Below are 24,989 nucleotides of genomic sequence, written 5' to 3' on the forward strand. Positions count from 1 at the left end.
GAGACTTTTTGTATAATTCTTGTGTTACTAGTATGATAGTCTGTTAGTTCCCTAACTATATATCAACTTGTACTGTGTAGAGTTATTACACATTAGTGTCACAAACAATACAGTGCGAGAGTGGATGAAAGGTGAAACTAATCAGCACATTAATGAAAAATGTATTTTAATTACTATATGCACCTTTTGCATTAAAAAAGTTTGATGAAGTCACAGTTTGCTAAGATTACAGCTTGCACTTTTAATAGTTATTTAGCAGGAAGTGGTACTTAGTTGAGTTCATACTTCACAATAATATATTTCAGATAAGTCATAACAATTTAGTATTAATAGAAACATAAAGGTCCTTTTGAGTTTCTATCAGAAAAAAAAAAAGTTGGTAGTTTAACTTTATTACGTTTTTTAAGTTAGCCTTTTCCTGTATTGTCATGTTGTATTTCTTAGGTTTTCCCAGTGCAATCTTTTTATTCTCCATGGTAGTTATTTCAAATATTCATACTTACGACCATAAGCTTATCAAATATCAGGAAATAAAGCATTTAAAGTTCACAGTGATCTGAACTTATTTATGTTTATTGACGTATGAGTCAGCAGGTAAAACTGGGTACTGATGAGGGGAATGCTCCTCATCAAATACAATCGTAAGAAATTAAAATATGCATTGTTAACAAATACTGTGCATTAATCAACACAAGCATAAAACATTTTTTAATAGTTTAACAATGTCAAAGTAGCATGACAAAGTGTTTCCAGCACACTTTAAGTTGCACCGTGGAGGAGCCTGCTGTGCTGTGCGCGGTGTTTCCACCAGGGGGCGGTTTGACGCCAGAAAACAATCTGACATCTCCGTGGAGAGCGGCTGCTGCTGACCAATCAGATTGCAGGATATTCTGGTCCTGACCAATCCGGGGCCGCGGTGGATGGGCCGTTATTCAAGATGCACTCGCTGATGAGGCGGCGGGGGGGGGGGGGGTGTATTTGGAGCCAACCTCTGTTAGGACCGAGGAGTTTCTCGCAGAGTGCAAACTTGGCCAGTGCTCTTGTAAACATGCTCTCTGTATCTTGCATTTTGGCGCTGGGGCTGTTTTCGTGCGCGATGGGCAGAGAACACGCGTCAGGTCTGAGGAGGTTGCACGGGGAGCTCGGCGGGGATGAGGTGCGACGGAGTTTGGAGAAGTCCGAGCTGTGGACGCGCAGCGCAGGACTGAATGAACCGACCTGCACAGCTCTGCCCGACACAGAGCCAGCTCTGCAAAACAGCACCCACAGTGTAAGTCGCTCATTCAGATGCTTTTTCCGACACGTTTCCATGTGTTCCTGCTCATTAGCGACATTAGGAGGTGGCGCAGACCAGACAGACTGTGGTGACTCACCACATGGAGCTCTGCATGAAGCCCCCACACTGTAAACAACACAAAGCAACCTTTAAGAGACTGTTCCTCAGGCCTTCAGGCAGATGCTTCTGTTTTCATGTCTCCGTGTCTCAGCTTCATGCTTTTGGACAGTTTGTGATGTAAAAAAAAAAAAAGAAAGAAAGAAAAGAAGTCAGGTGATGTCAAACTGATGTCTTTTCCACATGCTACTTAAAACAGCCTCCTTCTTCAGTCCTAAAACTTTTATCCTCTCAACCTTTATGTTGCAAAGGACCCAAAGCACCTTGTGTTATTTTAGTGCAGAACATGTTGTAATAGGAAGTACCACAAGAACAACCCTGATGTCCAGAGGAATGTTTAAGAATAACAACTCGCTCCACAGGATCATCTTCCTGGTGTGTGTGTGTGTGTGTGTGTGTGTGTGTGTGTGTGTGATGGAATAATTTAATTTAACATAATTAAACATGACGTCTGTGGCTCAGACACCTGGAGCAGACTCGTCCTGTCTCCTCTCGGTCTTTCTCCTTCTTTCCTCCTCTCTTTCGTTACTTCAGTCTGAGTTTTAATACATTGTAAAGAGCAGCAGGGTGTGATCAGAGAAGATCGTGTAAACATTTAGACGCATTCACTCCTTATTTTTAGGTTCACAGTGTACCTTTTTTTCTTTTGTACTATTTTAGGACTGAGAGACGACACAGGATGTATTTTGTCATCAGGCAGACTTTACATCATCACTTTGCATGTTCGGGTAAAGTTAGTTTAGGCTCACTCGGCCTGTTTTACGTCGCTGTTTGTTTGTTTGTTTGTTTATTTTCCACCCTGACTCCATCCTGTCCTCGACAACCCCCACCAAGCCAATAAACGTACAAAAGAAACGTGTTCTGTTTTCAAGGGTAAAGTGTAACTGGGCTTCAGCCAGCACCAAGAAAAGCAGCCGAGTTGATGTTCCACACAGTGTGTGTGAGAGGGAGTGGGACAGGAAAAGGATTCATGGAAACTATTCTTTTGTTGAGAATCCGTGAGATGAGATGTGCAGTTTGCACAGGAAAAATAAATCTGCAACAATTTTAGCATATTTGATATTTACCAGTTAAAAGTGTTACTGTGCTAACAGCTGCCGATTATCTAAACTAAGCAGCAGAGAAGACATTTAAAGTGCCCGTATTATGGGCAGAGAAACACGTCCTTTGCAGATGTGTCTGTGACGTTTGGGAACCATGAATGAAGTTCGGAGAAAAGAAAAACATGAAGGCGCTTCAAGTTACAAAGATACAGCAGCAGGATCACTGTGGTTATGGTTTAAAACAGATATATCAGTCTAGACCAGAGTGATGCAGCTAAAAACAAGTTAAAGCAAATGTTATATAATATATCAATATTTTTCTTAATCAATTTTCTGTTGTTCAGTTGACTAGTGAATGCAGTGATAGATTGTAATGGGTTATTGTTGTTGTTTTACCAAATAGACTGAACTATTGAGATTTTTTTTTATTGCAGTGAAAATGGTTATTTTCAATCAAAGTTCTGTTTTGTTGAAGAATAATCAAAAATATAACCCAGCTCTCATCTCAGCCTGTGGAGCCCAGCCCAGCATCAGAGGACGGGTGTACACAGCTTCATGTGTTAGATCAGAGCCGGGCTCTTTGACCTCCTCTTCTGAAATTTTATGTGTGTAAACACTGGTGAAACACAAAGGTTAAAACCCAGAGCAGAGGGAATAAGGAGCTCATTGTGCTGGCGTGTGAACTCCGAGAGAGGATCTCACTGTGCTTCCCACCCACTGTCCGTGTGTAGTACTGAGTATGCGTCTGTATATGTGTGTGTGTATGTACAGCTGAATGTATGATACTCAGTCACGCAGTGTTGTTGTTCACTATAAAAGTATGTACGTGGTGGCACAACTTGAATGCCAGAGAATGGTGAATTGAGCTACAGAGAGAGGTTAAAGATCCTTTTTCAGAGGTGATGTGGATCCTTAAATCCAATGTGTGATGCAACATGAGGTCACGTCTGCTCTGAGGAGGCCACATCCAACCAGCTCAGGCGTGTGTCTCTTGGTTTTCTTGCTGGTGATTGTTTTTTTCTGTTTACCTTCTGTTATCTCGGTCACGGAGCCTGACAAAGTGATCTTTAGCTTTACATAAGCTGTCTTTTCTCAAGCATCAATACACATGACGTTAACATCACCTCTTCTATTCAGATTAAACAGCAGTTTTCAGTCAGCCACGGCTCTGTGAGCCGCGTCGCCCCAGCTGACCTGCATTACAGTGCAGTTGTTGATTGTTTGGGTTCTAGCCAGTGAAATCAGGATTTGTCCAGTCAGAGGAACACATGTGGAAAGTGCCACTGGTTAAATTTAACACAGGTGTAAACATTTGCAGATGCGCAGATCTAAGACCAGACAGAACATAAAAGCTGCAGTGATATTAGCAGCCACTGTCTCTGTGACCTGTGGATCTGTGGATTTCGAAAGGTCATGTTTATGTAGCATAACCTGGAGGTGCCCTTAAATGTATAATTTAGTTTCATGGACAAACTGTAAATTTAAATCACATTTGACATATCTTGTTATCTTTTTTATGACTTACTGATGTGTCAGAAGTCCCCAGTAGATAAATGGTAACATAGCACCGATATGAGTGACAGTAACACAGACACAAAGATGTTTTGTCATGAGTTATGAAGGGAAAGATGAAATATGAAGTGGCAGGAGATAGGAGACTGAAAACTGACATGTAACTCTGTGGTTTAACGGTACAAGACTGTTGTGAGCACAGGACGCATGATGGACAGATTGAACAAATGACTGCATAGGAAGGGAGGAGAGCTTGTGAAATAGGTCCAAATTCATAAGAACAGATGGATGCATTGAGGGTGTGATGAAATGATTCATGTTGGGGATAGTAGGAAACTTGTGTCCTCTGACTTGGACAGACAGCAGGCCAGTTTCCACTGGACATATTTACAAGGAGCTTTCCAGCAGGCAGACCTGGCCAACTCCTGCGGTTTTATAGAGTGGTACACAGACTCACCAGGGTGGGACGCAGCTTGTAAACAGTCTCTTCTCTGCCAGCTAAAGAGATGAGGTGAGAAACTTTCCGCAGCCTCCAGACAATCTGGGCTGTGGCTAAACATGTTGCACAAGCGACCAAACACTCAAACGTCACTCTGGATTACTGGATTGGAATGTTGTTTTAGTCCGAGCACTTGTTGCGAAGTGAAAGTTCAGGCCCAAACTTTTACTAATTAGCTCTAATATTGTGCAACGGTGGACTTTTAATTATCTGTAGCTTGATTGTATCAATGAAGGTGTAATGCTATCAGTCTGTATGTACTGTATGTGTGTCGAGTGTGTGTCCTCTGGATGTCAGTAATTGTCTCTGGCCCCAACTTTGTTATTTAGGCAGGAATGTAGGTCACACGCAGAGTGCATCCAAATGGCCAAGTTACTTTGGACAGTAAGGACAATTCATTCTGTCCTATCGGCTGCCATGTCTAGTGTGCAGGGAATGACAGCAACACACACAGACTCCCTTGTGGTTTTTGTGAGTTCAGACTAAACTCTAGACTCTTTGTGTGTGTGTGTGTGTGTGTGTGTGTGTGTGTGTGTGTGTGTGTGTGTGTGTGTGTGTTTTCTGGCAAGCATGTTAAGCAAGAAATACTTCCATATATTCGAGTTAATCCTCAGCCGTGAAACGTTTTGCAAGATTGATTCTTTGTTTTCTCAAAGCTGAACACACTATAAACACTATAATTAGCTTTTCCCTTCTTTTTATTCTAGTTCACATTCAAAGTGAGAACTATGGGTTCGCTGTCGCTGGCCTGGGTTGGAGATGGATCAGGAGTGAGTTTGTTAATGTGTTCAAATGAAATAAGAGAGTCTTAAATGCTGTATATATTGTTGTGCACCACCTACTAGTAATCTCTCTCTCCTCCCAGGTGCTACTGGTCCTGACAACGTTTCAGGTGCCGTTGTTTATGATGCGTTTTGGCCAGTCTAACTTCTACAGGAGGTGGGAAATACCTCATGGTTAATGGCACAAAGAAGTCTAAGTGACACAGTACATTTGTTTGATACGCCTGTGCTCTGAGTACCTAACAGCAACTTTGTCTCTGCTTCAGTGAAGACTATGGGAAGACCTTCAAAGATGTGACTCACCTGATCAACAACACCTTCATCCTGACTGAGTTTGGTATCGCCATCAGTCCTGACCACTCTGGCAAGGTGAGCCATAAGTTCCTTTTTACCCGTGAACTTATCAACTCATAAGGCTTCGACGCTCCACTTTACAGTGGTACGATAACAGTCTTCTGTTTTCTATTTGTGTTTGTTTCCAGGTGATCCTGACTGGTGACGTGTCGGAAATTGGGGGATTTCAACTGTTTCGCTCACAGGACTTTGGCAAAACCTTTGTTTCAACTGTACTGCCCTTTGAGCCCCTCATTCAGATGCTGTACAACCCTGCAGATTGCAATGCACTTCTGACACTTAGCATTAAGGTAGCAGCATTAAGATCTCGACCAGCTCTCGGATCCCACTGTTTTTGTCAGCAATGTTATGTTACAGCCAATTAAATCAAACTAAATGTACCTAACTCTCTCAGATGGATCATGGACTAAATTAATAATTAAGCTTAATTGAATACTTATCGATTGATGTTCTGATTTTTACTAACAACACACTTTCCCTCCAGTTGGACCTATGGCTGTCTGAGGACTTCGGAGCCACCTGGAGGAAGATCCACGACCGCGTGTGTTTGGTCAGATGGTGAGAATCTCCTTTAGTAATACAGGTTTTAGTTGTATTGAAAAAAGAACCGATAGCATAATAAAAACGTATTAACTTAAAAAGTTATTATGTGACTGTTGCAAAGATGAGAAGGACATGGCTGCTACAAAAAAATTACTTATAAGACTCAAATTAGAATATAAATTCACCCACGTCTAACCAACAAGTTGTGAAACGGCTTTGTCCATGTTTGTTCCACACTGCCTACATGCACATCTTTGTTCCTGGTATTTTAGGAGTGTGTGTGTGTGTGTGTGTGTGTGTTGTATGTCCCTTGCTGTTATTCCAGCTGTCTTTCTCACTGCAGTTCGGATCGGTCTCCTGACTCAGGTTTGATTTGAGCACCGGAGTTCACATGAGGTTGTGGTGTCAGTCTGCAGTTGTTAGCGCTGCATTGTGGGAACGTTGTGGTAGCTCTGCGTGACCACAGCTGTCACTTAGACCCTAGCCTAAATTGACTGCAGAGTGAGGGAGCAGAGACTGCTGTCAGAATGAATCATGAGTCAGCAACAGCATTCTTATTCAGCCCACAGTCCTTGAACCAGCAGAATGTTTGCTGTGTGAAAATCCTCGTCCACTTTGGCAGCGAACAAAGCCAGAGAGGGCTTGGAGCACAGCCCGGGGGTCAATGTGTGTCTCGCTCACACAGCACTTAGAAGAAACCACAACCATAATCTGTGATCTCTACATATTCCAAAAGCGGATTTATATTTGAACTCAGGCAACTTTCAGATGTTAAAATATGTGAGCACAATTCAATCTGTTCCTCCTCGTTACATTCTTCACTTTCTTCTTTTTTTCTCATGTACAGGGGTCCAAAGAACAGCATCTACTTTACAACAAACTACAATGATTCATGCAGTAAGTAGTCCCACATAGCCACATATTTGTTTTCATTTTAAATGCAGTAGAAGATGTAGTAACTCCACTTTGTCTGTGCCAGATGATAAAGGAATGTTGGAGTTACGAAAGACAACAGACTATGGTCGAAGCTTCTCAACCATCGCAACAAGTGTTTACTCCTTTGTACTGGGAGGGAGATTTGTCTTCGCCTCCATCATGACTGGCAGGGTATGTGTGTCTGTAGAGTTTCTCTGCGTTTCTGTGAAGCTGCTTTGCACTTCAGCGTGTTTCTTGACATATCTCTGTCTATCCTAAGTTGTATGTAGCCATGTAAATAGCTGATGATCTCAGTTACAGCTGAAATTAACGTGATCAGTATCTTAAGATCCCATCAGATTAATAAAAATATGTGACTGTGGGCTGTGAGATCAGCCAGCTCTTGTTTGGAAGTGGTCACACTGCTATTGTATCTATGCTACATACTGTATTGTTGTAGTTATGCAGCTACTTTCAGTGTGACAATATTCATAGGAAGAACATCTGCATTCTGCATCACAAAAGGAGATTCAGTTATCATTTACTAACTGCAGCAACATTACATTTTCCATTTTCTAATCAGTGTGTGTGTGTGTGTGTGTGTATTTTAGGGTACAGAGCGAAAGATCCATGTGTCAGTGGACGGAGGTGAGGTGTGGAACATTGCTCAGCTTCCCCCAGTCAACCATGAACAGTTCTACTCCATCCTGGCAGCCACTCAGGACATGATATTCATGCATGTGGATGATGCTGGAGGTCAGAAAAGATTTTTGTAATTACTGATTAAAGGTGGCGTTAATACCACAAAACCACATTAAAGCAAATATCAAGTGTGTTTGAAAAAAAGAAAAAGAAAGTTTCCTCCATGGCGATCACTAAGTGTGTCACTGTGTGTCGTATGTGTGTGTCTATTGTATGGAGCAGACTCTGGTGTCGGAACCATCTATGTGTCAGATGACAGAGGAACCGTGTTCTCGAAATCTCTGGAGCGCCATCTCTACTCAACCACAGGAAGTGACACGGACTTCTCTGCCATCAGTTCACTCAGGGGCGTCTACATGACCAGTGTGTTAACAGAGGGTGGGTCTACACACTGTATGCTTATTATTCCTTTTAGTCACCAGTTCCTGGAAGGTTTAACTGAAACATATAAAAACAGGGAACAAAATCTTGTCAACATATTAATTTTGTATTATATTGTCTGTAGTCTGGTTGTTGCTGTGACTGTGAAGAATGTTATTGAGATTAGGTTGTGTTGTTTTTACAGATGGTGCAGTGGAGACAGTGATCACCTTTGACCAAGGAGCAAGGTGGCAGACGCTGCGCAGACCACAGAGCAGCCACTGTGATACAGAGACCTCTACTAACAGACCGAACAGAGTAGGAACACGTATTTTTGTTTTACATTTGAATTCTCTCTGTTTCTGGGAAAGATGCTCTTGTAATGCATAACATTTCACAGGTTGCATCCCTGCGGTGTATAACCAACATCGACTTCATTGTTGTGTCTTTACAGTGCAGACTTCACATCCATGGTTCCTACAGCACCACCATGAAGATGAACGTCCCCATGCTGCCCCTCTCCCAGTCCAGCGCTGTGGGCCTCATTCTGGCTCATGGTATCACAACCAAACACACACACACTCAGATCTTCCGATGCATTCATTTTACTAAATGTTTCTTAACACCATCTCCATCTCTTTCTCCAGGCAGCGTTGGAGATGCAGAGTCAGCCGTGTCGCCTGATGTGTACGTGTCTGATGACGGCGGGTACTCGTGGCTGTTGGCTCTCAGGGGCCCTCATCACTATGCCATCCTAGACTCGGGAGGCTTGCTGGTGGCCGTGGAGCACACCAACTCACCTGTCAACCAGATCAAGTGAGGATAACGGGTCATGTTAGATGAGTTCTGTCATCTTAGCATTAGTTTATTCTTATATCTGTCTTTTCCCTCCGTCCCTCCTTTGTGTTTACACCACTCAGGTTTTCAACAGATGAGGGGCAGTGCTGGCATACGTATAACTTCACCAGTGACCCAATACACTTCAGTGGTCTGGACAGTGAACCTGGTTCTCGCTCCATGAACGTCAGCCTGTGGGGCTACAGGAACGACTTCAGTAAATGGGTGGTGATCACCATAGACTTCAAAAGGCTCCTCACCAGAGACTGTGAGTATGTAAGAGAACACTACTGAGAGTCCTTTAACCAAAGTCCTTTAACCTTTAGACATTATCTGTGTGTATGTGCAGGCACAGATGGGGACTATGTAGAGTGGCTGGCTCATTCTGCTGAGCCCACTGAAACTAATGATGGTTGCGTGCTGGGCTATAAAGAGACCTTCTTGCGTCTGAGGAAAGACTCTGTCTGCTGGAATGGGAGAGACTATGCCATCACCAAGAAACTGTCCCCTTGTCCATGCACAATGGCTGATTATCACTGGTATGTCTTTGTTCCTTCCATGTCCAACCATATTGTTTTATAGAAGAAAGGGAATTTTATTTTTCCAAAACCACAGGGAAAATGAAATCTTTAACCTCACAATAAAACACACTTTTCACACGAGAAAAGCAGTGGAAATTGTAGTATGTGTTTGAGTTCTGAGTATCCGTTTAGGGACAGTACATTTGATGCCATGCAGTTGTATACACTTGACATAGTTTTGCCTTACAGTGACTTTGGTTACTACCGACCAGAGAACAGCTCGGAGTGTGTGGAGCAGGAAGAGATTAAGGGGCGTCCACTGGAGTTCTGTTTAAATGGAACTACTGAACAGCTACAGACCAGTGGGTGAGCACCTCTGTGCTTTTTTTTCTTGTGTCTTACTGTTGCTCACTTCTAGCTTAGATTCAGGAGCCAAGAAAGTCCGATTTTTTTTTTTTTTTCTCTACATTTTGCCTTCAGCCTTCACAGTCTTTTTCCTTTTTCTCCATTTAAGTTACCGAAAGATTCCAGGAGATCAATGTGAAGGAGGTTTCCAGCCAAAAAGGAAGGAAACCAACCTGCGGAGGATGTGCATCAGCAATGCCCTTTATCCACTGGTCAGTTTTGCTTTTTCTGAGAAATAGGCTTGCTTGGTCTAGTTACACAGCAGGACTTTATCTTCATGATTAACTGCGTCATGGGACAACCTAAAAATCAAAAAGCCAACCTTTGATCTTTGACACTGTCAGCAAAGAGAGAGCGACATGAGCCAATTTTCTTCAAGCAAACGTTGAACGAATTAAGCAATTAATTAATATTTTGTCACGTTTTATGCACATCATAGGTTATAACATTTGTCAATGTTTTTCTTATATTTCAGCTGTACTTTCACTTTAGTTTGCCAAATTTCACTCAAACAAACAAGTGGATTGTCATAAGTTTCTAATGGCACCACTGTTATGCTCATGTGACCTGAGCTGTATCAGTATTGTGAAGTTTTTGTCGCCTAATGATCTAGTTTGAGCACATTTACAGACGAGCGACATCAAATCTGACCATTTTTTTTTCCCTCTTTCTGTTTCTCTAACTCTTTAACAGAGCAAAACCAGCTCACCAAACGCTGCTGTCATAGTAATGGTTGTCATAGCAATCCTTCTGATGAGCGCTGTCGCAGGTGTTTGGCTGATAAAGAAATATGTCTGTGGGGGACGGTCAGTTAAACATGCGTCATCCTTACACACACACATACACACAGCACAACACACAGCACAGCACAACTGTGTTTCTCCACAGTTCATTTTTAATGTGTCCTTGTGTCCTCGTTAGATTCCTTGTGCACCGATACTCTGTTATGAGGGAACATGTTGAAGCCAACAAAATAGAAGGTGTTGATGATATTGACGCCCACTACATGGAGACAGGCAAAGCTCATTACAATGAAGATTCAGACCAGGTATGCTGTGTAAAGTTTGTTGCATTGTATTAATAAGACTTAGTGATCATCTGTTAACTCTCTTATTGTTTGTGTCTCCTTACAGGACCTCTTAGAATAAGTCCCAAGACTAAATTCAACACATTCTTTCAAGATGCTCCCACATGCTGATTAACATCTGCTTCTCACTTCTTGCTATCCCCTGGTGGCTGGAGGACTTAGCAGCAGTGGGGCGACTTCTCATATTGCTTCCTTTTATCAGTTGTGGCCCCTCAAAAAGGCAAAACACTGGTTTGGGGAGGGGAACCAACCAGGGCTGAACAGAAGAAAGCTTCTCGGTTCCCTTGAGAGCTTTTGTGGTTTCTGTCAGAAAGAGTTCTGTAAAGTCTGTTCAGTCTGAAAATGCGCTCTGTATGATTCCTTTCATGCCGACCAGAGAAGAGATGGCTCATGATGCACTGCAGAAACACAGCACAGAGGCTATGACATATAAGCCCAATGATTCTTTTTATAATATGCATTAGGGAGCAGCCATGCAACAGAACACAGGAAATTACTATCAATATTTCAGCTCAGTTCTGTCTGCTGTCAGTTAATGTATTTTTTGTATTCTATGAATCTAAATGTGCACAACATAGACCTGTTGTGCATGACAGAGCATTTTATCATTCATTTTATCTGTTTTACCAGTTACTTAAATTGAGACAACTCACTATTTATGAGTTACTTTTTGTAAACAAGTTGTCACTTTTCATTTTAATGGCAACTGCTGTGAGCAATAGTACCTTTTTTAATGCTGATGGTCAGTATTTTTGACAAAGGGTGTTCGTGTTATTACCATACACTGCTTTTTCATGTGAAAAAAATGTTTTTAGATGCACAATTTCAAGATACGACTAATGGCGTCTTTTTAAAAAATACAGATAGTAATTACTAATAGTTGCTTTTACAGTATATATTTGTTAATCATCTCAGATAATGCTATTATTCATCTCAGCAAATTACTTTTATCATTTCAAGCTAACACACCAAGCTGTAATGTAACAGCAAATATTAAGTACCAATATGTTTTTAGAAGGTTTCTGTTAAAAATAGATATAAAAGAAAAAAAAGTTATTAGTAAAAGCCAAATTATTAGCCCCTAGTGATTACACTGTGACAATAGAAGATAAAATAATTATTAAATGCTGATCTTTAAAGTGAAACTTTTGGAATAAATGTTAAAAAGGCCTGCCATTCTTATTGAAGATATAAAAACATCTTTATACCGTGCAGCTTCATACAGTCAGTATCTTATGCTCCCCTGTATGTGTGGTGAAAATGAAAGACTTGAACTATTGCCAAAGCACTTTGATTGTTTAGTTTTCTAGCTGAAACTTAACCTTAACCCCACATTATATGAATATGAAGGTGATGTTAACACAAACTCTTTACTTGAACTCTCTATTTTTGGGTAACTCGGTGTGCTACTGTTGTATTATTATGTTTTGTTTTTGTTTTTGTGTGGCATTTTCCACATCAGCCAATACCAATACGCATTTCCCTGAAGATTTCAATGCTTGTGCGGGCATAGTTATCAAGTCAAGATGTCATTTCTTTAAAGAGCATGCTGGCTTTGTTTCTATTACTAATATGGCAGCAGATGAGTGTTACAGGATGTCAGTTCACAATCTGTGAAATATTAGTATGAAAACATTTCTAGATTATTCAGTATTTATCCTTTTTTGACGCATTCAAACTAAATATACTCTCAGATATTGCACAGTATCCACAATAACAGAATAAACTACAAGTTCTATTGTGTGACGTAACCACAAAGAACTATAATCTTTCCGCTGAATTACATTCACGATTTTCCCTGTCAGTGTTGGCTGGCTGCCATTTCAAATCTGCGGTTTGAAAACTGTTAAATTTGACACATGCAGGGCTTTTGGCCAATGCTTGTATTCTGCAGCAAAGGCAATAATATCCCAGCGAATAAGCTACTGTGATAAGCTGGCCTAATGTAGAGGTATATTTTCAAGGACTGTTGGTTGAACTCAAATATAAAAACAAATTTATATGTTTGTTGTTCCTTTATTTACACATTTGTTAATAAGAACAAAGCCAGCAATTTACTGGATCCAATGATTTATTTTTGCACTGTATCTATAATCTGTGAAAAAGTTGCATTTGTACATTTAATGTTTGTAAAATATTAGGGCCATAGATTGTAATCTTCATTTCTTCATTCAATCTTTCTTAACAGCTGTCAGAAATGAGTATCTTTGAATTAAACTACTTTGTAGCACAGATGTTTTATAACTGTGTTTGCCTTTATTGAATCAAGCGAGATTAGCTCCTGTACATCATTTCAGTAATGTTTGGGTTTTATTAATGCAATTCTTTGAAATACAAATTCAGTAATACTTGATTTCAGTTCTGGTTATAAAAATACAGCATATGTAAAAGTATGTTTATGGCCAGACATTACTAAGATGTGGCATCTGTAACATTGTTTTGTTATGATTGCATTAATCAGGGAAATGTTTTTAAACTGGGTCTACTATTCACTATGCTGATGTTGTAACCTTGAAAGGAGGTAAAACTGATGAAGGACATGATGCCTTTCACAAAATAAAGTAGCTAAGCCAAGGTAACAAACACGCACCATCAATTAATAATGGCCAGATTTGCATCTGCAATACAGTTCCCTGTGAAATCATTGGAATGACAAGACCATTTTATTTGTGTCACTGTACACTGAAGAGTTCATGTTCAGAATTCAACCTTTAAAGAAAGTAGAAAGTTTTAGGCCACATCAATCACAAGACCTTAACCCAACTCCACATGTGTTTCACCAGCTGAGGATGAGGCTGAAGGAAGAAATGAGCAACAACTGAAGAAGGCTGCACTAAAAACCCTCAGAGCAATTTGATACTGTCACTGGGAACAAGGATATGTGGCCAAATAATATGTTAAATTTACTTCCAGTTATAATTTTTTTTTATTTTATATCTATTAATACTTAGTGAGTCGTGAGTAATGGTTAACTCTGGACACCTGCTAGAATTAGCCAGATGTTCCAGATGCTGTGTTCTTTGTTGTTTTATATATGTAGATATAAATACCAGGAAGTAAAAGCTAAAACTTTCTTCTCGAATTTATATTAAATCCAAATATTTTACCGCAAAGACAAACACAAATTCATAGACTTGATCATTTCATTACTTCTTGAGGTGACAGCATGTGACTTACATCACCAGCAGGGGGCGACCTACTCGGCTACTTGTGCAGCAGTGCATCCGGAAGTTGTTTAGCCGTAGTCGTCGTTTGAAACTGTAGCTAGTTTAGTTGACTGTTAGAGTTAGCCAGTGGTAAAGACCCGCATTATGTTAGTTGTCTGTGCAGTTATATGATGTCGGGTGAAGGCAACGCTGCGGGTGAAACATCGTGGTAGCCATGAAGTAGCTATTGTCAACTCATCACGGTAAGAAGATTTTCAACCAACGTATTTTTCAGAAGTTAGCCTGCTAAGCTATCTAACAGCTAGCTACTGCTATCTAACAGCTAGCTACTGCTATCTAACAGCTAGCTACTGCTATCTAACAGCTAGCTACTGCTATCTAACAGCTAGCTACTGCTATCTAACAGCTAGCTACTGCTATCTAACAGCTAGCTACTGCTAGCTGTGTCGTTACGTCGGATGGTTAACTAGCTAACACTTTAGCTAGGGACGCTAGCCGATTTGCCACCTGCCAGAGTTAACCATTAATTAGCTGGTATCACTCGCACTTGCGCTTTTTTTGGCAACATGGCTACATTAGTTTACAAACTATTAGCTTGGCTACAGTGTCCTTGCTAACTGCAGGTAGTAACCGCAGTTGAAGGAGGACAAGTAATGCTGGTGTGGTGTGACGACTCCATCCAGGCAGCTGCCTACTCGCTTATTTTAATTATTAATTTGTAAACACTTTAGACCATCGACATTTGACGGTACGAAGTAGTTAACGTTATTGTATTTCGAGTCAAGACTAATTTAACATTATTAATTTAGGTTTGCTTCTTGGGCGTTGGTAACGTCAGTACGTATATTTGAATGTGGTAATATTTTGAAAGCTTATTTGTTACCTAACTTATCTAAATATGTTATTATTTCAGCTTTCGTTCATTTACTATGAGCTCCCTATCAGCCCAGTCTCCGGCACCAGGTTCCTCATGCAGGACACTACCAGGAGAGGGAAATCAGGTACAATTAGGCTAAGAATATGACAGATGCTTTTAAACGGTAATTAGAAATTGCACAAATTATTCTCGTTTTATGCTAATAAGTGCCCCTGTACCATATCAGGTACAACCCAAGGCCCCTCTCCTGCAGATTCTGCGTGTTGCTGGAGCCCAGGAAGAAGTCTTCACACTCAAAGAGGTGAGCTTGCACGCTGATTAGGTGTGTTTGTCAGTATGGAAACCTGTTTTTCTTGCTCACAGAGAATCCTTTTTAGTTCTTTAGGTAAAATGCGCCCTGTAGGTGCCTTGCAATATCTAATATCCAGTATTTTGTGTAGGTGATGCACTACTTGGGGCAATATATCATGGGAAAGCAACTGTATGACAAGCAGAGGCAGCACATAGTCCACTGTCAGGATGACCCTTTGGGAGAGCTGCTCGAAGTGGAGAGCTTCTCTGTCAAAAACCCGAGGTATTCACACACACCAAAACTGAGTTTTTGTTCACATTTTGGATACTGTAGTGCGTGTCTTATGTGAAGAAAGTCTGTTCTAAAGTGTAACATTGTCATTTACAGTCCGGTGTATGAAATGCTCAAGAAGTACTTGGTTGTGCTTGGTTGCACTGGTAAGTGACAATTTCATTTAATGCTTTATAAATTATTTATTTCAAATTATGCTTCTGTCAACAGGCACTTTGCATAGTTAGCACATTGTTCATATGGTGCTGACTTGAAAATAAGTTGTCTTTTTCCTCTTCCAACTGCCATTGAAGAAGAAAATTTTTCATTTTCATCTTTACCGTGAACGCTTAAAGTAAAGCGCCTTGGGAGAATGGTCATTACCTTACCACTGAAATTCCTTTGTGTAGCCAAACATAATTTGTCTTTTTGCATTCATTGTTTGTAATAATATGTACATCTCATGTTGGAATTCTGAATTGGACCCGAAGAACATCCGTCCTGCTCTAAAAAAAAAAAAAAAAAAAAAACACAGAAGAAGAAGGTGGCCTTAGCGAGAGAGTGTGAGAGAGTGTGTTGTGCTATAATTAAAGGGTGGGGGTGTCCTTTTTCTGTTACTGTGTCTTATCTGAAATGCAGACGCTGCAGAGAATCTTTCTGTGGGCCGTGAATGTGTAGATGGCGGAGTGGAGGATCGTGGTCAGGTAAAGCTGAAGCATGGTGCTCAGAAGAAACAGAGTTCCCCAGCCTTTCTCACCTCACTACACACAATACCTGTGAATACAAGGGACAGGACCAGCTGGCTCATTGCAACTCTTAAACATATAAATACTTTTTTTTTTTTTTTTTTTCTTTTGACATACTTCATTGATCCCCTTGGAGAAATTAAGGATAGAATAAATGATTACATGTACTGAGTTGAGACCCTTTCTCTTGGTGTAACACCATTTTGCCAAAAGTATATTAAAGGGGAAGTGAGTTCTGTCTTCTTGTGTGTAATGAGGAGGCGAGGGTAAGGGCTGCTGTCTTCATTGGTGTGCATTTGTACAGAGTGGCACCGTCTCTGTACAACCCCATCCTTGGTTTGGTCTGGTGGGTTTTTTTTCCCAGCACTCTTTTGTGACCCACCAACTCCACCCAGTGGATGGGGGGGCAGAGTCACTGTCTCTGTCTGTCTCAGAGTTCTCTTCTCTGCTCCGAACTGGAGGTTTGCAGCTCCTAATCAGCCACGGGGCCTAACGATAACCCTAAACCTCTTCACCCATCCCCGTGTTCCTACCCCTGTTTTTCCTATTTCCTCCAAAATCCCCCTTGTAGCACCTGTTCTATGCTCATTTACATGTGCTTTTAGCATTATCAAGCTATAGTCAGGCTGTATGAATCAAATTAGTTACTGTATTCGAAATTGCTGCATGTGCTAACTGTGCTCCAGTGAGCTGACAGGTTGCAGCTTTGATCATACTCACCTGTCGTATATTTTTCAAGTATACATCTTCCGCTGTGATTAGTAGTTGTCAATGGGTACATTAGGTGCTTTCTTAATAATTTATTTCTACTTCTGTTTCCTTTTTTTGTGTAAAAACCCTTTATGATGAATATCATTCCATAGATGTGTACCATGCCAAACCATTTTAAAGGCCACATATTGATATGTCATATATTTAGTGTTTTCTTATCATTATCATCTTAGAAAGGTCAAACTGAATTTTGAAATATAACATAACATAGCTGTTCATAACATAGCTTCTTATGTTTTTGTTAGTTTTTTTTTTTTTTTTTCCCCCTCCCTCCACTGCTCAGTTATCTTCTAACCTTAACTGAACTCTTTACCCACTGGCCTGTGGCCTGTACCCTAATTGCCCAGCCCCTTGCTCCCTGAACCACCACCCCACTTGCAGAGGCCATCTTGAAAAGGAGCTGTGAGTCCTCCAAGTGCCCAGTTATGGCTCTGTGTTCTAATTATTGTCCTTAATATCTCCTTACTTTGTAGATATCTGGAGGTGTGGTAAAAGCAGGACTGGAGGCTTGCAGTGATAGGCCTCTCCTGCAGACCCCCTCTCAGAGACGACCTCGTGATCCAGACGAAGGTACACAGTTTGTTATATGCTCAGAAATATGTTCGGTACCAGTGCAGAATAAAACAGTTCAAATTCTTCCCAGACTCCCTTGAAGGAATGCTACGGTCAGCCTGTAAACGGCCCAAACTGGATGTTACCCTGGACGAGTGGGACCTCTCTGGACTGCCCTGGTGGTTTCTGGGTAACCTCCGTAGTAACTACAGCTGTAGGAGCAATGGTTCCACTGACATCCACACAAACCAAGTAATAAACTTTATTTGTTACAAAGTTTTATAACACAGCAATAGATGTAATAAACAGAAACTTGGTCAGAGTTATGTAGGGAAATGTCAGTCTTCAATACAGTCATAATTACTTGTCCAGTAGCATAAATTAGACAGTAACAGTGGTGGTCTGACTGATGTGTCAGCTGTCGCCTGCACAGGAGGAGGACACAGCCATTGTATCAGATACCACCGATGACCTCTGGTTCCTCACTGAGGGCGAGAGTGAACAGGTGAGTGTGGAGATGAAAGAGGCTGCACTAGAGGAAGGCAGTGGAGGAGAAGGAGAGGCCCCACCTGAGGAGGATGATGGAGGAGGGAAAGAGGAAAAGGCAGATCGAGAGGTAGGATTTTTTTTCTACTATACCCTATACCCACAAATGAAGATTTAGATTTATTGATTTTTCTCTAAGGGAAGAGGTCTTTACCCTTAGGCTAAGGGTGAAGTTATGATAAATTTGATTTGATTAAATATATATTCATATATTTATCCAGATGCAGGAGGAGCCAGATGAAGACTCTCAGTGTCTCAGTGATGATACTGATACAGAGATCTCCACACAGGTCTGTGCAATGTCTTTTTCTCTCTGCATATTGCAGTTGATTTTATGAGTAGATTGGAATCTAACAATGCACATATGTTGCTTAACTCTTTTCCATTAGGATGCATGGCAGTGCACTGAGTGTAGAAAGTACAACACACCTCTTCAAAGGTACTGTGTTCGCTGCTGGGCTCTACGGAAGAACTGGTACAAAGATGTCCCTCGTCTTGCCCATTCTCTTTCCGTTCCTGACATCGCAGCATGTAGTGCTCTCATCACCCATGATGAGGAAGATGACAGCGACACAGGCATTGATGTCCCAGACTGCAGCAGGACAGTGTCTGACCCTGTTATCCTGCCCTCCCACTCCACAGCTGATCGACCACTGCCCACTATGGCTATGGGGAAAGACAAGGGGCCTCGGTCCTCCAGCTTTCACAAGGATGACGTTCTCTCGGGAGGGGAGAGTCAGGAAAATCTGGGCATGGAGATTGAAGAAGTTAGGCCTGAGGCACTGCTGGAGCCTTGCAAGCTCTGTCGAGTGCGACCACGCAATGGAAATATAATACACGGACGTACTGCTCACCTGCTAACCTGCTTTCCATGTGCAAGGAGGCTGCACAAGTTCCAGGCTCCTTGTCCAGGATGTGGCAAGATCATTCAAAAAGTTATTAAGATATTTATCCTCTAAAAATCTCACACACATCTGTCAAGCTCTGGGGCACTAAACAACAAAAAATACATTTGCTCAAACACATGCGTGCACTCTGGTACACTCTCTGCTCATAGACTGACACGCAAGATGTGCACCTTAACCTTTAAAACCTATACGTATACTATACACAAAGTAGGGCACTCGGTGAAACTTGCTCTTGACTGCATGCTTTATGTTGCATTACACTGCCTCTGAAGTATTGTTGATGATACCTTGGACTTGAGACTTTGTCATACCAAATGTTTGCTTTGGTGCCTCATTTAAATAAGGGACATACAAAGGCAGATGTATTTATTTATTTATTAGAAGATCACATTGGGTGCATATTTTGTGAGAGATGATATTGGATTTCATGAAGACTTCTGTTTTTTTTTTTTCAGGCTGTGTGAATTTTCCTGTTCTTTCCATTGCATTTGTTGAGTTGTGCCATTTGAAAGATGGTGTTGCTTGCTTTAGTTCTGTTGTCTCTTGGTATTTTTCTTTCTCCATAGAAATCTGGATCATCTGGACAAAAATGGAAAAATGTGTGCAGGTATGTAATTACAGTATTTTTGCTCTAAGGGTCTAGCCCAGCTTTTTTTTGTTGTTTTTGTTTGTTTGTTTGTTTGTTTTTAAAGCTTTTTGTGTCCTTTTTTGTGGCTCTAAGATTTGAATTATGAAGACAAGGCTGAATGAAGACCAGATGGGCAGGTTTTTTGTTTTCAACAGTTTCACAAACATATCATCCTAAACATATATATTTTCAAAATGTAGAATTGAATTTAACCTGCTTGAGAATGCAACAATTTAGTGTACTGTAGTTTTCCCTCGAGCTTGTCATTTGGTGTCAATATGTATTCAATATTTACAGTTGTTAAGCCTCTGATCATAGTTTGCCTGCAGTAGCTTGTCACGATTACCAGTTAATGCTATGAATAAGAAGGATCCACCCTTTGCTGATCCAATAACAATTTCTGTATATTTTGTTTAATTTATTTATGATTGTTTTCATTGTTTAAATGACCAATTCTAATGAAGCATGTAAAGGCAGCACTTGTTACAGAGTTCTTATGTGTGAAGTGTTGTTTTCTGAAAAAAGATCAGAAACCTACTGAATGTACCTTCAGTGAACAGGCCTGCACAGTACTTATTGTTGAGTTGGAGTTCTGACTTAAGCGTTACACTGCCAAGTAATGACTTTGATCTTTATTTTGTATATAATAGATTTTATTTTGATGCTTGTGTGTACTTGATTATCACATTTCTGGTTTATGTACATACTGCTTTGTTTTAGTAAACGTGAAGTCTGTCTATTAATGTGGTATTGGCTTTCACAAGTAAAATATCTGGTGACAGTAAGCAATTAACTCCATCAGCTCTACTCAGTATAGAGGGAAGGTTGTTATTCCACTCTTTACTTGTGCTTAATCTTTCTGCCAGCAGGTGGGGAGATGTCTCCAATACTGTAGGTGGTGCAAACAGAAGCTGTACAGTACGAGTAATAATATGTAATGCATATTTAGAGCATGCCTCTTGTCCTGACTAGCGTCAGTACTGAGCTGGTGTGAAAGCTATATTGACCATATAAACCCTATAAAAGATTAATGTAGCCTGTTGTATTTATCAACATCATTGTGCACTCTGACAGACAAACTATCTCTAAATGCGAGACCTCTGAAACGACCTATTAAACAGTCTTAATGCTGGTCCTGAATGACACTGTTGCAGTTGGTGACTCTGAGAATATAAAGTACTCTCACATGGTACAGCTAATGTAGTTGTCTTTTTTTCCTACTGGTTATGGAATAAAATCAGTTTATTTGTAAAACAATAAACATTTAGAAGTTAGTTGTTTAATTAAGTTCACTTTCTTCCCAGAGGGTATGTTGATATATAGTACCTGCTGGTGACGCGTGCGTGCGCGGCCTAAAGAATAAGTCATTGTATGACAGGCCAGCTGTCAAGTGTCCTCTACTTGACTGGGCTCCAGCACCTGCAACTCCCTTCTGCTTACTCACTGTCCTGCTGCTTGCTTGTGTCCAGTCCACTGTATTTTTGTCCTCTTACTAAGAAGTGGGACAGACAGTGCTACTATCCTACACTTACACTGAAGTTGACTGTTTTACCTCACTTGTTACTTTACAGTATTAGTGGAGTTAAACTGGATGATGTTAAATGAAGACGTGTTTCTAATGTATTGGCCATTTATGAAAATGGGGTAGCCAAAACAATAGTACCAGCTCGCAATATAACGCACTCCAGTACAACTCTATCGCTTACGATTACCTCAATTTGAAACATAAAGTATAATTATCACCTTTCTAGTGATTGTTTTCAATTGTAATAATTGTTTTGTCAGTGTTGCTGTTTCTAATTGGTAGAGGAATAGAAACCAGGCATTATAACATGAAAATAAACAGTTTTCCTTAGATTGCACTCAAATTCACTACCTGGTTAAATCCATTTAATTATTCTCTACAGTAGCTAACATCCCATATAGTAGTACATAAGTAGTAAATGCTCTTAACAGCCACGCCAGAATGGCATACTGCTTTGTCCGTGGCGTCTAGCACGACTCAGACCATAGAGACCAAGAATGGCATAACACCTCTAGTGACATGGCACCTAGAGCTTGGCAGCTCCACAGTGGCACGGCTCAGGGAGTGCTGAGGGATCTGCATGTTTCCATCCCAACATCCCAGAATAACTTCACACATTTTCTGTTTATCCCCTATGGTATATGCAATACTTCCTAGAGGGAAAATAGTTAGGACGAAAGCGAAACGTTGCCATATTTTGTCATTTTATTGCTCTGAGTTTTTGTTTGATGTTTATGAAATACCTTTGTAAATATTCATAGTTTCATCAGTTTCACTCTCTCCGTGTCTCCTTCATCTGCATTCCTCTTTGCTTTTTCTGCTTGTGTGTCTGGATATTTGTAACTGTATCTGTGTGACCAGCACCTTTTCTTTCTCACCACCCTCCAAACACAAACACACACACACACACGCTCCCACTGTTGTGTCCGGCTATTTGGTCGCTCCAGAAACCAGGCCGCTAAATTTGTCCCACTGCTGACAAGGGGAGAAGGTCAGTGAAGCCAGAGAACAACAAAGACAGGAGAATGGAAAAGTACATAGAAGGGATTTCAATAGAAGAGTGGAACAAGATAGGAAAAACAAAAACAGGTTATGATAGAGACACAGATATGAGGTCTGAGGAGAAACGAAGCCGAGCCTGTCTTTTATTTTTTTTGCAGATACAGCAGATACGCTAGATATGGAAAGTGATACTGAAAATCTACACCAAGCGGGTTCAGGGCCTGGTTTTGAATAATCATCCACTCAAATCTCACATCACTCTGCAGGCACATAATGTAGACATTGCAGGCCTCAGACAGGATTTAACCATGTCTCCTAGAGGAACTACGCTGATTGTGGTTCGGTTGGGCAACATCAAGGTGTAAATTGCTTTCAAATTACACTGCATCGATTTTACAAGCCCCTTTCAGATGCCTTTCTGATTAAGTGAACTAAGTGACACAGAAGCGGATGTTCTGTGTTTTCCTGCCTGTGATGCATGTTTTGAGGATCACACCATCTGCGGCATTATTGGAATATACTGTATGTTATGTAAATGCAGTGGTTGATGGCACCAGTGGGGGTACCAGCAGAGGTTATTTACAGTGAATTGCTTCAGGACTGCCATGTGCTGCAAAGTATGTTAGTGGGAAGTGGGTTATGTACGTAGGTATGGGTATGGATGTGTGTTTGTCTGTGTGTGCTGGCAGTGAGTGGGATGCCAGCGAAGGGAAGGGCAGCGGATAGCTCAGGGGCTCAGTCCATTCCTGCGATTTAACATGACACCACTTGCACTAAGACGGCGACAGCTGCGTATGCACATGCCAGCCATTCTGTTTGTTGTAGGGGATTACTCTGCGATAAAAGCCCCAGTGAGCAGGAGCATGGCTGGGCTACAGAACTACTGTTTCCTCCTGACTTAGAAAGCCTTCTCCAGGCCTCCAGAGCCTTGTGGAAAACACAGGTGGGGCGGCTCATTCTGAATACGAATGAATGAGAGTATTCTCTCGATGATAAGCCAAGCTGTAGTAGTGTCGCGTCACCTTTAGACATCAGTCAAATGGTACAGCACTGCAGCTCGGGTTCATTATGCAACAGAAATAGTGGAGCGCAGTAATGTACACAGAGCTACAAAATCTGCCGTGACTGCTCCCACTTATTTGTTTCAGAGTAGTTAGATTGGGTGTTAATAATTTGAGACGAGTAAAGTGCTTTGGCTTCCTTCTCCATTGAAGCCGTGTAGTCGGTATAATATCTCCATAATCTGAGATGGAAGAGAAAACCTAGTATGAGAGGGTTCAGTAATGGACGTGCAGTTATCATGGTGACAGATAACTGAATACAGAAACTGAATCTTTGAGGCACCACACTTGGGCATCTGTTGCTGTCACTATGGCGACTATGTCCTCCGAAGGCTTTTAGCAGCTACATAATTTTGTTGAATGAGCCCAGAGTTAAGACAGAACACTGCGTTGCTGGAGTATTACAGAAACGACTTAATTCAAAGCCAGCAAAGAGAAACATTTTCTGTTTTCCTTTCTCCATTTCCTTCAATTTCTCTCTAAAACACCTAGTGCATGTTTATGTCTCGTCTATCAAAGTCATGTGCGTTCAGAACAGGACCAGCGTTGAACGTAGTTTGGTTTTGGGGTTATTTAATATAATATGACATTGAACAGGATTCAAGTCCTGGATTAACCACCTTTAGTCAACACGCGGTCCCTGTTGTTATGTTTTTCTCCTCTTACATATATGAGATTTGTGGCTGCGCTCAGATGACAGTTCTCCAGGTCAGTGAAGATGTCGAGGCTAACCTGGGGTGAAGTACACTGAACCCCCCCCCACTTCTCCCTCCAGCTCAGCTGTCCCACAATGTGCTGCTGCTTGTCACTGAGGAGAACTGAAACAGTATTGCCAGTGACAGGGCAATCCCTCTCACACACATGCTCAAACATGCAGGCACACGTACATAACCACGTGCACTTGGCGACTCATATACACTTGTAATGTATTTTAATGATAAACATTTATTTTCATTTTAAAACTTCTCCGAGGTTTGTTGTTGTTTATTTGGGATGTTTTATCGTGAAACAAAATAGTGATTTTTATGTTACCTCTTAAAGTATATGTAGGTAAACTAAAATATAAAGTACCAGACTCGAAATTTAAGATAAATAAAAAAGCTCTATCTTATCTATATTTAGCTTTTCTAGCTCAATTCCATCACTAATCTGAGCAAACTGATGATGAAGGATACTGTACTGTACATAATGTACAGTATCTACTGCTGATATATGTGTGTGTGCCTGACTCTACTACAAAAACACACACGTTCTAGTTCTGCTGACAATGGGTTAAGATGACAGAAGCTTGTGAGTGACTCTGACACACTGCAGACCCCCTCCCTGCTGTACCCCAGAGTCCAACACAGGCGTCTTTGTGCTCGCTCCACCATCAGTGACTATCCATCACAGGCTAACCTGACAAGCCCTGCGCAGCCCTGTGCCAAACTACGACACTGCCTCAACGCCAAGCCAACCAAACCACTGCCAAGTAGTTTCATCTTAAATAAAATTAAATCTTTTCACATATTTCATCTAATATTTATGTTGTCAATCACCATAGCTGCAAAATTAACTATATAAATACAAACAACATGCAACTAAATGAAGTTATGTAGCGACTTTTTATTGGAAACACACCTGTAGCACACAAATTGGGAGTCCCATTAAGATGTGAGAGCTTCTAAAAAACACAGTAAGCTCTTAAAAAG

At 41.0% G+C, this 24,989-nt stretch overlaps 2 protein-coding genes across 5 annotated transcripts; both read left to right on the forward strand.

Moving 5' to 3' along the window:
- Positions 1–985: 985 nt before the first annotated feature.
- On the forward strand, positions 986–13,180 carry LOC113155428 (sortilin-like). The gene is made up of 20 exons (XM_026350149.1): positions 986–1,270; positions 5,155–5,217; positions 5,313–5,386; positions 5,496–5,598; positions 5,712–5,873; positions 6,068–6,141; positions 6,974–7,023; positions 7,106–7,233; positions 7,653–7,797; positions 7,966–8,121; positions 8,309–8,421; positions 8,558–8,660; positions 8,751–8,919; positions 9,024–9,208; positions 9,290–9,479; positions 9,711–9,827; positions 9,976–10,078; positions 10,560–10,672; positions 10,788–10,914; positions 11,000–13,180. The coding sequence occupies exons 1-20, from the start codon at positions 1,049–1,051 to the stop codon at positions 11,012–11,014; spliced, it is 2,412 nt and encodes an 803-aa protein (XP_026205934.1). The 5' UTR covers positions 986–1,048; the 3' UTR covers positions 11,015–13,180.
- Positions 13,181–14,189: 1,009 nt separating this feature from the next.
- mdm4 (MDM4 regulator of p53) lies at positions 14,190–20,904 on the forward strand. Of its 4 annotated transcripts, XR_003298026.1 has the most exons (12): positions 14,190–14,362; positions 15,034–15,121; positions 15,224–15,298; positions 15,438–15,571; positions 15,677–15,726; positions 16,199–16,263; positions 17,550–17,646; positions 17,720–17,880; positions 18,047–18,244; positions 18,396–18,464; positions 18,564–19,689; positions 19,804–20,904. XR_003298026.1 is itself a non-coding variant. In XM_026348549.1 (11 exons), exons 2-11 carry the CDS (start codon positions 15,050–15,052, stop codon positions 19,131–19,133), a joined length of 1,491 nt encoding a protein of 496 aa, XP_026204334.1. In that variant the 5' UTR covers positions 14,190–14,362; positions 15,034–15,049; the 3' UTR covers positions 19,134–20,904. The 4 variants fall into 4 exon arrangements, 3 of the variants coding, with proteins under 3 accessions (XP_026204334.1, XP_026204335.1, XP_026204336.1); XM_026348549.1 differs by having other exon boundaries at positions 18,564–20,904; XM_026348550.1 differs by having other exon boundaries at positions 18,062–18,244; positions 18,564–20,904.
- Positions 20,905–24,989: the final 4,085 nt, after the last annotated feature.

This window comes from Anabas testudineus, chromosome 5 (genome assembly GCF_900324465.2).
Source record: "Anabas testudineus chromosome 5, fAnaTes1.2, whole genome shotgun sequence".
Lineage (NCBI taxonomy): Eukaryota > Metazoa > Chordata > Actinopteri > Anabantiformes > Anabantidae > Anabas > Anabas testudineus.

Coding starts and splice junctions, on each gene's coding strand:
- mdm4 (XM_026348549.1), top strand. CDS start 15,050: ATGAGCTCCCTATCAGCCCAGTCTCCGGCACCAGGTTCCTCATGCAGG. Junction 15,122..15,223: donor TACCAGGAGAGGGAAATCAG/GTACAATTAGGC, acceptor GTACCATATCAG/GTACAACCCAAGGCCCCTCT. Junction 17,647..17,719: donor ACCTCGTGATCCAGACGAAG/GTACACAGTTTG, acceptor AATTCTTCCCAG/ACTCCCTTGAAGGAATGCTA.
- LOC113155428 (XM_026350149.1), top strand. CDS start 1,049: ATGCTCTCTGTATCTTGCATTTTGGCGCTGGGGCTGTTTTCGTGCGCG. Junction 9,209..9,289: donor AAGGCTCCTCACCAGAGACT/GTGAGTATGTAA, acceptor GTGTATGTGCAG/GCACAGATGGGGACTATGTA. Junction 10,673..10,787: donor AAATATGTCTGTGGGGGACG/GTCAGTTAAACA, acceptor TGTCCTCGTTAG/ATTCCTTGTGCACCGATACT.